The sequence below is a fragment of the Gymnoscopelus braueri genome (genome assembly GCF_963280865.1).
Source record: "Gymnoscopelus braueri genome assembly, chromosome: 14".
NCBI classification, from domain to species: Eukaryota; Metazoa; Chordata; class Actinopteri; order Myctophiformes; family Myctophidae; genus Gymnoscopelus; species Gymnoscopelus braueri.
Genome location: NC_137619.1, coordinates 5,559,339 through 5,577,303, shown reverse-complemented (window position 1 = coordinate 5,577,303; position 17,965 = coordinate 5,559,339). Strand labels below are relative to the sequence as shown.

Genomic DNA, 17,965 nt, shown 5'->3' with positions numbered 1-17,965 from the left:
ATGTATGGATATACATCTATCATTGTTGTAATGTCCAGAAAAAGTCAAATAAATGACATTGCCATTGGACTCAATATTATATTATATTGGAAATATAAATATGTATAAATATGTAAAATGCAACCATGGTTACTAAGTTATCAATTGGGGCAATTGATAACTTTAGGTACTTCAAATACCTAAATTGAAAAACTAAATTGGTAAAATTGTACTGTTCTGCCTCTCAACTATTTTGCCTTTGTCTTTGTTTTCAGTGTTGCATCTTCAGTCTGGCTTCCCTGCCTTACCAGCTGTAAATAAACAGAAAATAAGCTTGGCTAAACCAAAACACAACAGCTGTGACCAGTGTGGAAAACACTTCACTAGAATGGACAGCCTTAAAACACACCAGATGATTCATACTGGAGAAAAGCCATATCACTGTGACCAGTGTGGGAGCAGGTTTATATCAAAATCTCACCTAAAGACTCACCAGATGATTCACACTGGAGAAAAGCCACACCACTGTGACCAATGTGGGAGCAAGTTTAAGACCAACGTTGAGTTAATGACACACCAGAGAATTCACACTGGTGAGAAACCCTATGGTTGTGACCACTGTGGGAAACACTTCACTCAATTGTCCAAACTTAAGGTACACCAGAGAATTCACACTGGAGAAAAACCATTTCAGTTTGTACAGTGTGGGACCAACTTCGCTGATTTGTCCAACCTTAAAATACACCAGAGAATTCACACTGGAGAAAAGCCATACCACTGTGACCAGTGTGGGAGCAGGTTTATAACAAAAGCTCACCTAAAGGTTCACCAGAGAATTCACACTGGAGAAAAGCCACACCACTGTGACCAATGTGGGAGCAAATTTACTACATCAGCCGGCTTAAAATCACACCAGAGAATTCACACTGGAGAAAAGTCACACCACTGTGACCAGTGTGGGACCAACTTCACTTCATTGTCCCACCTTAAATTACACCAGAGAATTCACACTGGAGAAAAGCCATACCACTGTGACCAGTGTGGAAAGGCTTTCAGTCGGTCCCATCACTTACAAAGTCACAAGCTTGTGCATACAGGATTTAAACCCTTTTCTTGTAGTCAATGTGGAAAGGGTTTTACTACTTCAGGAAATCTAAAAAGTCATGAGCGCACACATATGTAAGGAAACCCTTATCAATGTGAACAGTGTGACAACACGTTTTTTGGTGTCTGACTTTAGTTTAAGCCAAATACTGTACAAGTAGGCCTACAGGCTGTTTGAGGCTGAGCTGGACTGTTGAACATAATGTGACATACACGTTTTTTGTTGTATTAGGTATTTGTACTTTGTATTTTTAAGAGCCTTATTGTGTAATGGATATGCAGGGAACTTATATATTTAGGAACAGACCTATACCACTTTTCCCCTCAAGATGAATTGAACTGTTGTTAACTGCTGGTGTTAGGAAAGGCGGAGAGAAGAGCGAGAGTTTGATCTTTTTGTTTCATTAGCTGGACTATTTTCAGTTGGCATATTTCTTTTTTCATTTCACTGTTTTACTTTTACCTATTTTGATGTGTTGTTATACTTTTATTAGACTATTTTGTTGCGTTCACAAATATATGTCATTTTGTTTGCTTGAATTTAATAAAGTTTCAATTGAGACACATCCTTGATTGTTGTTATTAATTAGGTTCTACCTATTGCATTAATGTTCACAGCGTAAAAAAGTATAAAGTATGTGTTGAAGGTCAAGTTATCCAGACTGCTTCAGCAAGCCTGGTCTTAAACATCACTAAATTGTCATGTTTGTCTCTCTTTTGCCTTCCTTTCTTTATCTCAATTACTGTGCTTGAATAACAATAAAGAGAGAGACTCATTCACACGAGGACATGAATAGTTTTACATTCAAATGACAGCAGGGTATTCAGAATGGACATCAGGGATCTTTATAGACAAAAAGATGGAATGTGGTTTACGTTTTATTTTTCAAAGTAGCCAACCACCACCAGGGTTTAGAACCCAGACAAAGTTTGTTTGATACATACATGCAAACAACTCAGATTGTGTGTCATAGACTGCAGCATGTCATTGTGGACCTTGACAAATAACTTAAACATTATAGTATTTGGCCAGCTGTTGTACCGTGCCCTCATGTGTTCACCATCACACTGAGTTTAACATATTTAATCCACAAACAGTTTGTCCTGGTATTTCAAAGCAATTGAGGAGACTTTTCATGATTATCAGATATTAATATCATCTTGATATACAAACATGTTTACATACAACCTACAGTAGTTGCTGGTGTCTTACTTTAGTTTAAGCTACATTTTCAATCACCTGTTATGAACAAAGTATACATGACAACTAAAGTCTTGGACCATAACTAGATATGCTAAACTAAAACAAGTACAGGCTGTATGAGGCTGAGCTGGACTGTTGAACATAACATTAATCAAATAGACTATGTCAGTAATGTCACCAGTGTTTCACACTAGTTAGCCTGATTCATTGTTGGGTGGATGTGAGACTTTGTCTTTGATTGGTCTATAGCTTCACTATTCACATGTAATTCAGTCAGTAAAGTAGTGCATAATGATGATGGTTCATTGCCATTAATGGTGAGTCATTTGCCTTGGTTTATCTTGTAAAGAACATAATGATGACCTGGTGTGTAATTCAGTCAGTCAGTGAGAACTTGTACACAATGGAAGGACATAATTGTAGTACAATTGCTCTGCCAGTCATAGAAAAGATGCAAATAACAAAAACACGTCATCAATATGCATGAAGCACATACAACTGAAGACCTTTTTAAATTGTAATGCCTTGAAATGATAGAAACCTCCATTAAAATGCATTAAGTTTAGCTGTGTGCTTAAATAAGCCCATGTGCTCCACATCATTCAGAATGATGGAGAGCTTCAGATGCTCCTGAGTTGCTAGGCAACCACATGGTCTTCCTCTGAACAGCGCCACTCAGTGGAGGATGAGAGCAGTGGATCTGGTGTCCTTCCTCTGTCCAGCTGTGCACATCAGCTATGTGGTGTTTCACTGAAAGACTTTTACAATGTTTAAAATCTTGTCAACATTTCCGTCATGTGTCAAAGATTTGTCATGACCGACTGGCATCATAATAATTGTATAAAATTATGCTGTGGTAAAGAGAACCAGACTGTTGGGAAGAACATGACCAGTGGGAAGATGTAGGAGTTAAATAACTCCAGCAGGTGGCAGTAGTGCAACACAATGGATGCAAGCTGCCCGTTAACATCCACAGAAGAAGATAGTGTTAGACTGCTTGTGCCTCAGCCACTTCCTGCTTCACCTTGTTTTACATGTTTGTCCTTCAGTAGTGTCAATGTAATCCTTCATTTTAATGATGTAACCTTATCTGTTTACACTTTGATTTATAGTGTGTGTGTGTGTGTGTGTGTGTGTGTGTGTGTGTGTGTGTGTGTGTGTGAGAGAGAGAGAGAGAGATAGGCTTCTTTGTACTGCAACAGCACAAGCATGAGTTCTCACCATGGTGTGTTTTATCATGCAGGCGGTGCTATGACCGAGTGACAAACTGTTTGCACCAACAACCTGGACATTCCCTGATCACCTGTTAACAGGGTACGTGTTCACTGTTATGATAAACATTGTGTCATCGAATGCCTTTTACTGCTACTTGTGGTGATGTATTGTGCATGTTTGGCTGATGTGGAAGTAGTAGTCACAATGTGATTCTGGTTGCAACCAGACATCAGAAAAACATCTATAGCAACATGGTTTATAGGAGTACTTTATGTTTATTGTACTTTGAGTTCATCACATAGAAGATGCTTTAATGTTAGAACCCATAACATTGTTCTCAGACATAATGAAATGCTGTGGTGTACAATCACAAGCTATAGTCTGATGAGCAGTTGTTCCTTCACCACCATGTTCTATTGTTATGAAGGAATGTGCATAGATAGACCAGTCAAGTCCCTATAGAAACCTCATTTGCACATGAAAGACCAATTGGAAGGCTATAACGGATCTTGTAACATTAGACCACATCCTATGTGTTGTCAGATTAAATTAGATGATCACACTTGTTTCTTCTCCAAACCAGATTCTATAAATATGGTATATATTTTATATACAGTTTAAGTGGTGCATTCAATATGAAGACTGTTCCAGTAATGTGAGGCTCAAACAGAGAAGGCTGTTTGTGCAAATTAACTCTGTCTGTCTGTCTGTCTGTCGGTGTGGGGGAGGAGGGAGGGGTGGAGCACATGTGTGGACATGTAAGATAAGATGTTAGGTTGTGATTGGTGGAGAGATGGTTCTATTGTTCTCCTCTTTGGCCAATCATTGCAAGCAGTTAGTGGTTCCACCTGCTCTCTAGTATAAGAAGAGTGTTAGTTGTCATGTCTTCACAACTCCTCCAGGATATCAATCAATTCAACCAGAACTGACTGTGGACTCCAGACTTCAGGTGAAGATGAACTCTCTCCACCCCACCAGGAACAATTCTGCTGAACAGGAGGAACCCAAAGACCATCAAGACCTCAGTAAGTTACTTGTTTTCACTCATTTCTTTCTCTGCCATTTCTAACATTTTATTCAATTGATTTCCAAAGAACATCCTACTTTTATTCTTAATCCTGCACCTTGTGTTTGGTTTTAATTTGACCTGAATTCAAAAGATTTCTCTTTTATCTCAGTATGTTCATTTTTAGTTTCACTTTAGAACCCTAGTGCTTTAGTTACTTAGTTACTTAGGTCACCTTTTACTAATTATATTATGATAGATGTATGGATATACATCTATCATTGTTGTAATGTCCAGAAAAAGTCAAATAAATGACATTGCCATTGGACTCAATATTATATTATATTGGAAATATAAATATGTATAAATATGTAAAATGCAACCATGGTTACTAAGTTATCAATTGGGGCAATTGATAACTTTAGGTACTTCAAATACCTAAATTGAAAAACTAAATTGGTAAAATTGTACTGTTCTGCCTCTCAACTATTTTGCCTTTGTCTTTGTTTTCAGTGTTGCATCTTCAGTCTGGCTTCCCTGCCTTACCAGCTGTAAATAAACAGAAAATAAGCTTGGCTAAACCAAAACACAACAGCTGTGACCAGTGTGGAAAACACTTCACTAGAATGGACAGCCTTAAAACACACCAGATGATTCATACTGGAGAAAAGCCATATCACTGTGACCAGTGTGGGAGCAGGTTTATATCAAAATCTCACCTAAAGACTCACCAGATGATTCACACTGGAGAAAAGCCACACCACTGTGACCAATGTGGGAGCAAGTTTAAGACCAACGTTGAGTTAATGACACACCAGAGAATTCACACTGGTGAGAAACCCTATGGTTGTGACCACTGTGGGAAACACTTCACTCAATTGTCCAAACTTAAGGTACACCAGAGAATTCACACTGGAGAAAAACCATTTCAGTTTGTACAGTGTGGGACCAACTTCGCTGATTTGTCCAACCTTAAAATACACCAGAGAATTCACACTGGAGAAAAGCCATACCACTGTGACCAGTGTGGGAGCAGGTTTATAACAAAAGCTCACCTAAAGGTTCACCAGAGAATTCACACTGGAGAAAAGCCACACCACTGTGACCAATGTGGGAGCAAATTTACTACATCAGCCGGCTTAAAATCACACCAGAGAATTCACACTGGAGAAAAGTCACACCACTGTGACCAGTGTGGGACCAACTTCACTTCATTGTCCCACCTTAAATTACACCAGAGAATTCACACTGGAGAAAAGCCATACCACTGTGACCAGTGTGGAAAGGCTTTCAGTCGGTCCCATCACTTACAAAGTCACAAGCTTGTGCATACAGGATTTAAACCCTTTTCTTGTAGTCAATGTGGAAAGGGTTTTACTACTTCAGGAAATCTAAAAAGTCATGAGCGCACACATATGTAAGGAAACCCTTATCAATGTGAACAGTGTGACAACACGTTTTTTGGTGTCTGACTTTAGTTTAAGCCAAATACTGTACAAGTAGGCCTACAGGCTGTTTGAGGCTGAGCTGGACTGTTGAACATAATGTGACATACACGTTTTTTGTTGTATTAGGTATTTGTACTTTGTATTTTTAAGAGCCTTATTGTGTAATGGATATGCAGGGAACTTATATATTTAGGAACAGACCTATACCACTTTTCCCCTCAAGATGAATTGAACTGTTGTTAACTGCTGGTGTTAGGAAAGGCGGAGAGAAGAGCGAGAGTTTGATCTTTTTGTTTCATTAGCTGGACTATTTTCAGTTGGCATATTTCTTTTTTCATTTCACTGTTTTACTTTTACCTATTTTGATGTGTTGTTATACTTTTATTAGACTATTTTGTTGCGTTCACAAATATATGTCATTTTGTTTGCTTGAATTTAATAAAGTTTCAATTGAGACACATCCTTGATTGTTGTTATTAATTAGGTTCTACCTATTGCATTAATGTTCACAGCGTAAAAAAGTATAAAGTATGTGTTGAAGGTCAAGTTATCCAGACTGCTTCAGCAAGCCTGGTCTTAAACATCACTAAATTGTCATGTTTGTCTCTCTTTTGCCTTCCTTTCTTTATCTCAATTACTGTGCTTGAATAACAATAAAGAGAGAGACTCATTCACACGAGGACATGAATAGTTTTACATTCAAATGACAGCAGGGTATTCAGAATGGACATCAGGGATCTTTATAGACAAAAAGATGGAATGTGGTTTACGTTTTATTTTTCAAAGTAGCCAACCACCACCAGGGTTTAGAACCCAGACAAAGTTTGTTTGATACATACATGCAAACAACTCAGATTGTGTGTCATAGACTGCAGCATGTCATTGTGGACCTTGACAAATAACTTAAACATTATAGTATTTGGCCAGCTGTTGTACCGTGCCCTCATGTGTTCACCATCACACTGAGTTTAACATATTTAATCCACAAACAGTTTGTCCTGGTATTTCAAAGCAATTGAGGAGACTTTTCATGATTATCAGATATTAATATCATCTTGATATACAAACATGTTTACATACAACCTACAGTAGTTGCTGGTGTCTTACTTTAGTTTAAGCTACATTTTCAATCACCTGTTATGAACAAAGTATACATGACAACTAAAGTCTTGGACCATAACTAGATATGCTAAACTAAAACAAGTACAGGCTGTATGAGGCTGAGCTGGACTGTTGAACATAACATTAATCAAATAGACTATGTCAGTAATGTCACCAGTGTTTCACACTAGTTAGCCTGATTCATTGTTGGGTGGATGTGAGACTTTGTCTTTGATTGGTCTATAGCTTCACTATTCACATGTAATTCAGTCAGTAAAGTAGTGCATAATGATGATGGTTCATTGCCATTAATGGTGAGTCATTTGCCTTGGTTTATCTTGTAAAGAACATAATGATGACCTGGTGTGTAATTCAGTCAGTCAGTGAGAACTTGTACACAATGGAAGGACATAATTGTAGTACAATTGCTCTGCCAGTCATAGAAAAGATGCAAATAACAAAAACACGTCATCAATATGCATGAAGCACATACAACTGAAGACCTTTTTAAATTGTAATGCCTTGAAATGATAGAAACCTCCATTAAAATGCATTAAGTTTAGCTGTGTGCTTAAATAAGCCCATGTGCTCCACATCATTCAGAATGATGGAGAGCTTCAGATGCTCCTGAGTTGCTAGGCAACCACATGGTCTTCCTCTGAACAGCGCCACTCAGTGGAGGATGAGAGCAGTGGATCTGGTGTCCTTCCTCTGTCCAGCTGTGCACATCAGCTATGTGGTGTTTCACTGAAAGACTTTTACAATGTTTAAAATCTTGTCAACATTTCCGTCATGTGTCAAAGATTTGTCATGACCGACTGGCATCATAATAATTGTATAAAATTATGCTGTGGTAAAGAGAACCAGACTGTTGGGAAGAACATGACCAGTGGGAAGATGTAAATAACTCCAGCAGGTGGCAGTAGTGCAAATACAATGGATGCAAGCTGCCCGTTAACATCCACAGAAGAACATAGTGTTAGACTGCTTGTGCCTCAGCCACTTCCTGCTTCACCTTGTTTTACATGTTTGTGCTTCAGTAGTGTCAATGTAATCCTTCATTTTAATGATGTAACCTTATCTGTTTAATTAGACGTGTGTCTAGGAGCTCAGAACTAGAGCCCTGCCAGTGTGTGTTTACACACAGGTCTGGAGTTAGGCTTGCCTTTGTATTGTCACAGCACAAGCGTTTCTTTATGAATGAAATGAATATGAGTTCTCACCATGGTGTGTTTTATCATGCAGGAGGTGCTATGACCGAGTGACAAACTGTTTGCACCAACAACCTGGACATTCCCTGATCACCTGTTAACAGGGTACATGTTCACTGTTATGATAAACATTGTGTCATTGAATGCCTTTTACTGCTATGTGTGGTGATGTATTGTGCATGTTTGGCTGATGTGGAAGTAGTAGTCACAATGTGATTCTGGTTGCAACCAGACATCAGCAAAACATCTATAGCAACAGGGTTTATAGGAGTACTTTATGTGTATTGTACTTTGAGTTCATCACATAGAAGATCCTTTAATGTTAGAACCCATAACATTGTTCTCAGACATAATGAAATGCTGTGGTGTACAATCACATGCTTGTTTCTTCTCCAAACCAGGTTCTATAAATGTGTTATATATTTGATATCCAGTTTAAGTGGTAAATTCAATATGAAGACTGTTCCAGTAATGTGAGGCTCAAACAGAGAAGGCTGTTTGTGCAAATTGGCTGTGTGTGTAGGTGTGTGTATATATATATATATATATATATATATATATATATATATATATATATATATATATACATACATATACACACACATACCCATACACATACACATACACATACACATACACATACACATACACATACACATACACATACACATACACATACACACACACACACACACACACACACACACCACATACTGGTGTATGTGTGTGAATTGTGGAGCACATGTGTGGACACGTTGTGATTGGTGGAGAGATGGTTCTATTGTTCTCCTCTTTGGCCAATCATTGCAAGCAGTTACTGGTTCCACCTCAGGCTCTCTAGTATAAGAAGAGTGTAGTTGTCATGTTTTCACAACTCCTCCAGGATATCAATCATTTCAACCAGAACTGACTGTGGACTCCAGACTTGAGGTGAAGATGAACTCTCTCCACCCCACCAGGAACAATTCTGCTGAACAGGAGGAACCCGAAGACCTTCAAGACCTCAGCAAGTTACTTGTTTTCACTACTTTATTTCTCTTTCTGTTCTACATTTTTTCCTTCATTCTCGAAAAACATCCTCCAGTTTGTTCATGCTTTGTTTCACTAGTTCCCTTGTGCTTTTAGTTACTTAAGTCAACTTTTCCTCATTATATTATGATAGTTATGGATAAATGACGTCTCTCTGTCATCGTAGTCATGTAGTCATGCATTAAAAAGCCAACTAAATTAAATTGCATTGTATTTACAAAGGTATAAATTGGAAATATAAAAATTAAAGTAAAAAAAAGTTAGCCAAGTTTAGGAAGTTATCAATTGAGGATGCACACAAACTAACTTCAAATAGATAAATTGTTGTATCTTTCTGCCTCTATAACTATCTTCCCTGTGTCTTTGATTTCAGTGTTACATCTTCAGTCTGGCTTCCCTGCCTTACCAGCTGTAAATAAACAGAAAAGAAGCTTGGCTAAACCAAAACACCACAGCTGTGACCAGTGTGGAAAACACTTCACTGCATTGTCCAAACTTAAGGAACACCAGAGGATGCATACTGGAGAAAAACCCTATGGTTGTGACCAGTGTGGAAAACACTTCTCTCATTTGAGCAACCTTAAGAAACACCAGAGGATTCATACTGGAGAAAAGCCATTCCACTGCGACCAGTGTGGGAGCAAATTCAAAACAAAATCTGAATTAAAAATACACCAGAGGATTCACACTGGAGAAACACCAGAGCAAGTTTAAGACCAACGTTGAGTTAATGAAACACCAGAGAATTCACACTGGTGAGAAACCCTATGGTTGTGATCAGTGTGGGAAACACTTCACTCAATTGTCCAACCTTAAAACACACCAGAGAATTCACACAGGAGAAAGGCTATATCACTGTGACCAGTGTGGGAAGGCTTTCAGTCAGTCCCAAAACTTACAACGTCACAAGCTTGTACACACAGGATTTAAGCCCTTTCCTTGCAGTCAATGTGGAAAGGGTTTTACTACTTCAGGAAGTGTAAAACGTCATGAGCGCACACATATGTAAGGAAAACCCTATCAACGTGAACAGCGTGACAAGACGTCAGTGGAAAGAAAGGAAAAATACATCAGAACAATGTTTAAAATAGTGTCAAATTATGTGTCATATGTCATAGCTATGTAGACTGGCTACCCGCCTTGTGGAGATATGCACTGTATTTAGATACTATTTCTAGTTGTTTAGTAAGCCTGCTAAACTGTTTACACTGTTTACAAATGTATATGATCATGTTCATTATAAATGAACTATAGGCTCATGATAAGTGCACATGTTGTAAAAGTCTGATCATTTCCACAATTAAATTAGCAGTAGTCTTTTAACTTTGTAGTGAATGTCCTGTTTCTCTATACTCTTAATGTGTTTGTGATGACTGTTGTTAACTGCTGGTATTAGGAACGACTGAGAGACGAGGGATAATGTGGTCTTTTTGTTTCAGTGACTGGACTATTTTCAGTTGGCACATTTTTATGGATTTCACTGTTTTACTTTTACCTATTTTGAAGTATAAGTATACCTTTTTAGGCCAGATTTTTTTTTCTCCAAAATATATGTTGTTACTTTTGTTTCGCTTGAATTTAATAAACGCTCTATTGAGACACATTATTGGTTGTTGTTGTTATTAATAATGTTCACAACATAAAATCAATATCAAGTATGTGTTGAAGGTCAAGTTATCTAGACTGCTGCAGCAAGCCTGGTCTTAAACATCACTAAATTGTCATGTTTTCCCTCTTTTTGCCTTCCTTTCACTAGCCTCTGTGCCAAGAATGGGGAAGTTAAGGAAGATCACCCATTAGAATACCTCTTCAGTAATGATTTGACTGGGAAAGAAGAAAAATGCATGATATCACCTGGATAAATCTAGGTCTATTTGATAATATAATGCACTACAATACTTTGTACTTTACTTTTGTACTTTGGATTAGGGTTTCATCTTTCAATATATCGTTTTCAATTATAAAAATGTTAAAATTCACTCATTAGAGAACACACTTCCACAAAATAAAACAACATGCTTGTTCTAGATACTCTTAGATACTTAAGTCACCTTTTACTAATTATATTATGATAGGATGTATGGACATACATCTATCATTGTTGTCATGTCCCGAATTAAAAAGCCACATAAATGACGTTGCCATTGGACTAAGTAGGCTATTAACAAAGGTTTATGTTGGAAATATAAACATTTATAAATATGTAAAATGGTCAGTGGTCAGTGGTTGACCTATAGCTTTTACATTCACATGCAATTCATGAGCACTAGCAGTCAATGGTAAACCAATAGATAAAACAATGACAATGACTGACCTTTAATGACAATGAGCCACCATCCTAATGCACTACAAAGTCTCACACTCACCCAACAATGAATTAGTCTCACACTGGTAAAATTACTGACAGTCTATTTGGTTTATTTTATATTCAGCTTCTGTAAATGATTCTACTACTACTGGTGCTATTAACAGCTACATCAGTTAGTTATATATACATATTTAATATCTTATATCTTCTCTGATGAGAAAAGATGAAAACAGCATGTCTTTAAACTTTTATATTTTCACTTCAGGACAATAAGTCAATAATATAATCATTGTAATTTGAGCAGTAGCCACACAAGTGATTCAAACATATAACCTACGTATGTATTTGGTGAACAGGCATTTCCTACTAATGTGTATAATTAGCCTACATGAATGTCTATGGTGGAAAAGGTAATAATCGATAGTAGATATAGTATATACTAAATGTCCTTCATAATAAACAGTAAGGTTAAATGTCAGCAATCAAATAAATAAAAAATAGTGCAGTTACTTAGTCAAGCTATTCTATCTTTCTCTTTAGTGGTCCTATGCACTCTACTGTTGGGTGGCATGTGGATGCATCTTTTCATTATTAAATAACTGGTTTCATGTCAATGCTCTGCACTGTTCTCCTGAAATGTGAATATGCTTTACTTTTACCTATTTTGATGTATTTCTATAATTTTTTTAGGCTCCATTTTTTTTGTTCAAAGATGTTACTTTTGTTTGCTTGAATTTAATAAACGCTCCATTGAGACGCGTCATTTGTTGTTGTTATTAATTAAGGCTTATGTCATTAATGTTCACAACATACAAAGAGTATCAAGTATGTGTCGAAGACACATTATCATTGTCATTGTAGTACATTACTCAGCCAGTCATAGAAAAGATACAAATGACAAAAACATCACCAATATTCATGAATCATCCACACCCTGTTGTATGTCAAGCATTCATTGGATATGTTTTAACCTTGTAATACCTTGACATGATTCACACCTCCATTGACAGTACATTAAGTTTATCCGTGTGCTTGAATGCTCAAGACATTTAACTTCCAAGTCCTGTATGGAGATGCATTTTCCATGTTTAGAACAGATGTAATATATCAATTGCCTTTATTGACACATAATAATTAACATAATCAGAGAAATGACAGATGAAAGAAACATCTACAACTAGTATATTTGTAACAACCTTGTAATTTGAGCAGCAGCCACACGTGATTATTGATCTGTGAAGAATAAAAACAAGAACAAGAATATGAATAGTCTTTATTTGTCCCAGAGGGATATTCTATTGCAAGTCTGTTCAACACCACAACACATAACACAATACAAACACAACATAAAGATGTATTCAGTGGGAGTATTTGCTCAATATCCTAAAGAGAACCAGACTGTTGGGAAGAACATGACCAGTGGGAAGATGTAGGAGTTAAATACCTCCAGCTGGTGGCAGTAGTTCAACACAATGGATGCAAGCTGCCCGTTCACATCCACAGAAGAAGAGAGTGTTAGACTGCTTGTGCCTCAGCCACTTCCTGCTTCACCTTGTTTTACATGTTTGTGCTTCAGTAGTGTCAATGTAATCCTTCATTTTAATGATGTAACCTTATCTGTTTAGACTTTGATTTATAGTGTGTGTGTGTGTGTGTGTGTGTGTGTGTGTGTGTGTGTGTGTGTGTGTGTGTGTGTGTGTGTGTGTGTGTGTGTGTGTGTGTGTGTGTACATTTGAGTGCATGTTGATATGACATTTTAAAAAATGAATTCTTAGCAGCAAACATACTATTGGTAAAAAGCCAAAGAGAATAATGCAGTTTATTGAAGCTGTGAAACCAGTAAACACATCACTATTGTGATTTTGATGAATATGTGTAAGAAAGAAGAAATTATTGATATGTTGTGAATGTGAGAATATTGATACAGTAACATAAACTCTTTAAAAGAAAGAAAGAAAAGTAAAGGTTGAAATAGCCTGCAGTATTGTTAATACATTGAGATGAACAAGGAAGAGAGAAAAGACAACACCAAAACTGACTCTGTCTCCTGTTTTTCCCAGTTTGTTCAGGTAAACCTGCAGATCAGTTTTAAAACTATAGTCTGTTCACTAAGCCACAGTCCTGGGTTGTGTAACAAATTCAATAACATTAATCAAATAGACTATGTCAGTAATGTCACCAGTGTTTCACACTAGTTAGCCTGATTCATTGTTGGGTGGATGTGAGACGTTGTCATTGATTGGTCTATAGCTTCACTATATGTAATTCAGTCAGTAAAGTAGTGCATAATGATGATGGTTCATTGTCATTAAAGGTGAGTCATTTGCATTGGTTTATCTGTAAAGAACATAATGATGACTTGATGTGTAATTCCGTCAGTCAGCAAGTGAGAACTCGTACACAATAGAAGGACATCATCAAATGACAAAAACATCATCAATATGCATGAAGCACATACAACTGAAGACCGTTTTAAATTGTAATGCCTTGAAATGATTCAAACCTCCATTTAAAGTGCATTAAGTTTAGCTGTGTGCTTAAATAAGCCCATGTGCTCCACATCATTTAGAATGATGGAGAGCTTCAGATGCTCCTGAGTTGCTAGGCAACCACATGGTCTTCCTCTGAACAGCGCCACTCAGTGGAGGATGAGAGCAGTGATTCTGGTGTCCTTCCTCTGTCCAGCTGTGCACATCAGCTATGTGGTGTTTCACTGAAAGACATTTACAATGTTTAAAATCTTGTCAACATTTCCGTCATATGTCAAAGATTTGTCATGACTGACTGACATCATAATAATTGTATAAAATGACGCTGTGGTAAAGAGAACCAGACTGTTGGGAAGAACATGACCAGTGGGAAGATGTAAATAACTCCAGCAGGTGGCAGTAGTGCAAACACAATGGATGCAAGCTGCCGTTAACATCCACAGAAGAAGATAGTGTTAGACTGCTTGTGCCTCAGCCACTTCCTGCTTCACCTTGTTTTACATGTTTGTGCTTCAGTAGTGTCAATGTAATCCTTCATTTTAATGATATAACCTTATCTGTTTACACTTTGATTTATAGTGTGTGTGTGTGTGTGTGTGTGTGTGTGTGTGTGTGTGTGTGTGTGTGTGTGTGTGTGTGTGTGTGTGTGTGTGTGTGTGTGTGTGAGAGAGAGAGAGAGAGAGAGAGAGAGAGAGAGAGAGAGGTAGGCTTACTTTGTACTGCAACAGCACAAGCATTTCCATGACTTCTAGTTGAACATGTTAGACATCCTCCAGGTTATTTATGTACATGTTTATCTCTTTGTTAGACGTGTGTCTAGGAGCTCAGAACTAGAGCCCTGTCAGTGTGTGTTTACACGCAGGTCTGGAGGTAGGCTTACTTTTGTATTGTCACAGCACAAGCGTTTCTTTATGAATGAAATGAATATGAGTTCTCACCATGGTGTGTTTTATCATGCAGGCGGTGCTATGACCGAGTGACAAACTGTTTGCACCAACAACCTGGACATTCCCTGATCACCTGTTAACAGGGTACGTGTTCACTGTTATGATAAACATTGTGTCATTGAATGCCTTTTACTGCTACTTGTGGTGATGTATTGTGCATGTTTGGCTGTGGTGATGTATTGTGCATGTTTGGCTGATGTGGAAGTAGTAGTCACAATGTGATTCTGGTTGCAACCAGACATCAGCAAAACATCTATAACCACAGGGTTTATAGGAGTACTTTATGTTTATTGTACTTTGAGTTCATCACATAGAATATCCTTTAATGTTAGAACCCATAACATTGTTCTCAGTCATAATGAAATGCTGTGGTGTACAATCACAAGCTATAAACACAGTCTGATGAGCAGTTGTTCCTTCACCACCATGTTCTATTGTTATGAAGGAATGTGCATAGATAGACCAGTCAAGTCCCTATAGAAACCTCATTTGCACATGAAAGACCAATTGGAAGGCCATAACGGATCTTTTAACGTTAGACCACATCATATTTGTTGTCAGATTAAATTAGATGCTGTATTGTACAATCACATGCTTGTTTCTTCTCCAACCCAGGTTATATAAATGTGGTATGTATTTGATATACAGTTTAAGTGGTCAATTGTTCCTGTAATGTGATGCTCAAACAGAGAAGGCTGTTTGTGCAAATTGTTTCTGTCTGTATTGTACAACACAGTCCTCTCTGGTAGTTTTCCTTGATGCCATTATTTATACATGGCATATATATATATATATATATATATTATATATATATATGGGGGAGGGAGGGGTGGAGCACATGTGTGGACATGTAAGATAAGATGTTAGGTTGTGATTGGTGGAGAGATGGTTCTATTGTTCTCCTCTTTGGCCAATCATTCAAGCAGTTGGTGGTTCCACCTCAGGCTCTCTAGTATAAGAAGAGTGTGTAGTTGTCATGTTTTCACAACTCCTCCAGGCTATCAATCATTTCAACCAGAACTGACTGTGGACTCCAGACTTCAGGTGAAGATGAACTCTCTCCAGGAGGAACCCAAAGACCATCAAGACCTCAGTAAGTTACTTGTTTTCACTCATGTATTCCCCTTCTGTTCTTTTCCCCCCTTCATTCTCTAAGAACATCCTCATTTTATTCTCAAACCTGCACCTTTTGTTTGGTTTTAATTTAAATTGAGATAATTTATATTTTGTGTCCTGTGTTTTTCCTCCAGTTTGTTCATGCTTTGTTTCACTTAGAACCCTAGTGCTTTTAGTTACTTAAGTCACATTTTCCTCATTATATTATGATATATAGAAATGATGTCTGTCTGTCATTGTTGTCATGTTTAGTCATGCATTAAAAAGGCAACTAAATAAAATTGTATTGTAGTAGTATTTGTAAAATTCAACCATGTTAGCCAAGTTTAGGAAGTTATCAATTGGGGATGCATAACTTCAAATAGATAAATTGTTGTATCTTTCTGCCTCTCAACTATCTTCCCTTTGTCTTTGTTTTCAGTGTTGCATCTTCAGGCTGGCTTCCTTGCCTTACCAGCTGTAAAGAAACAGAAAAGAAGCTTGGCTAAACCAAATCACCACAGCTGTGACCAGTGTGGAAAACACTTCACTGGAATGGGCAACCTTAAAAAACACCAGAGGATTCATACTGGAGAAAAACCATATCACTGTGATCAGTGTGGGAGCAAATTCACTCAATTGGTCAACTTAAAATCACACCAGAGGATTCATACTGGAGAAAAACCATACCACTGTGACCAATGTGGGAGCAGGTTTATAACCAAATCTGACTCAATAAAACACCAGAGAATTCATACTGGAGAAAAACCATACCACTGTGACCAGTGTGGAAAACACTTCACTACATTGACCAAACTTAAGGAACACCAGAGGATTCATACAGGAGAAAAGCCATACCACTGTGACCAGTGTGGGAGCAGATTCACTACATCAGCCAACTTAAAATCACACCAGAGAATTCACATGAGAGAAACACCACACCATTGTGACCAATGTGGGAGCAAGTTTAAGACCAACTATGGGTTAATACTACACCAGAGAATTCACACTGGTGAGAAACCCTATGGTTGTGACCAGTGTGGGAAACACTTCACTCAATTGTCCGCCCTTAAATCACACCAGAGGATTCACACTGGAGAAAAGCCATACCACTGTGACCATTGTGGAAAGGCTTTCAGTCATTCCCATCACTTAGAAAGTCACAAGCTAGTTCACACAGGATTTAAACCCTTTCCTTGTAGTCAATGTGGAAAGGGGTTTACTCAGTCAGGACATCTAAAAAGTCATGAGCGCACACATATGTAAGGGAAACCCTATCAATGTTAACAGCATGACAGGAGCTTGATTGGAAAGTAAGAAAAAATCCACCAGCACAATGTTTAAAATATTTTCAAATTATACTGTCATATGTCATAGATATATAGACTGGCCGCCCAACCTTGTGGAGATATGCACTGTATTTAGAGACTGTTTCTAGTTGTTTAGTAAGCCTGCTAAACTGTTTACAAATGTATACGATCATGTTCATTATAGATGAACAATAGGCTCATGATAAATGCACATGTTGTAAAAGTCGAGTCCACTTTTAACTGATCATTTCTGAATCTGTTGTACTTGTACATATTTTTGAAGTATTTGTATATTTTTTCAGACTTCATTTTTTTTCCCTCCAAAATTTTGTAAAGTTTTTTTTTATTGAATTTAATAAACACTCTATTGAGACACATTCTCTGTTGTTTTTATTAATACCATAATCATACAATAACACAACTTTAATATAAGGTATGTGTCGAAGGTCAAGTTATCTAGACTGCTGGAACAAGCCTGGTCTTAAACATCACTACATTGTCATGTTTGATATCATCTTG

General features: G+C 37.5%; 1 protein-coding gene across 1 annotated transcript in view; it reads left to right on the top strand.

Moving 5' to 3' along the window:
* The window catches only part of LOC308100055 (uncharacterized protein), a gene marked incomplete at both ends in the record, with an annotated part of 106,351 nt that overhangs the window by 82,638 nt on the left and 5,748 nt on the right, over positions 1-17,965 (top strand). The window contains one exon of the mRNA XM_080448955.1: positions 9,721-9,912. Within this exon, the coding sequence (XP_080305081.1) occupies positions 9,721-9,912 (192 nt within the window). The remainder of the gene's footprint in view (positions 1-9,720; positions 9,913-17,965) is intronic.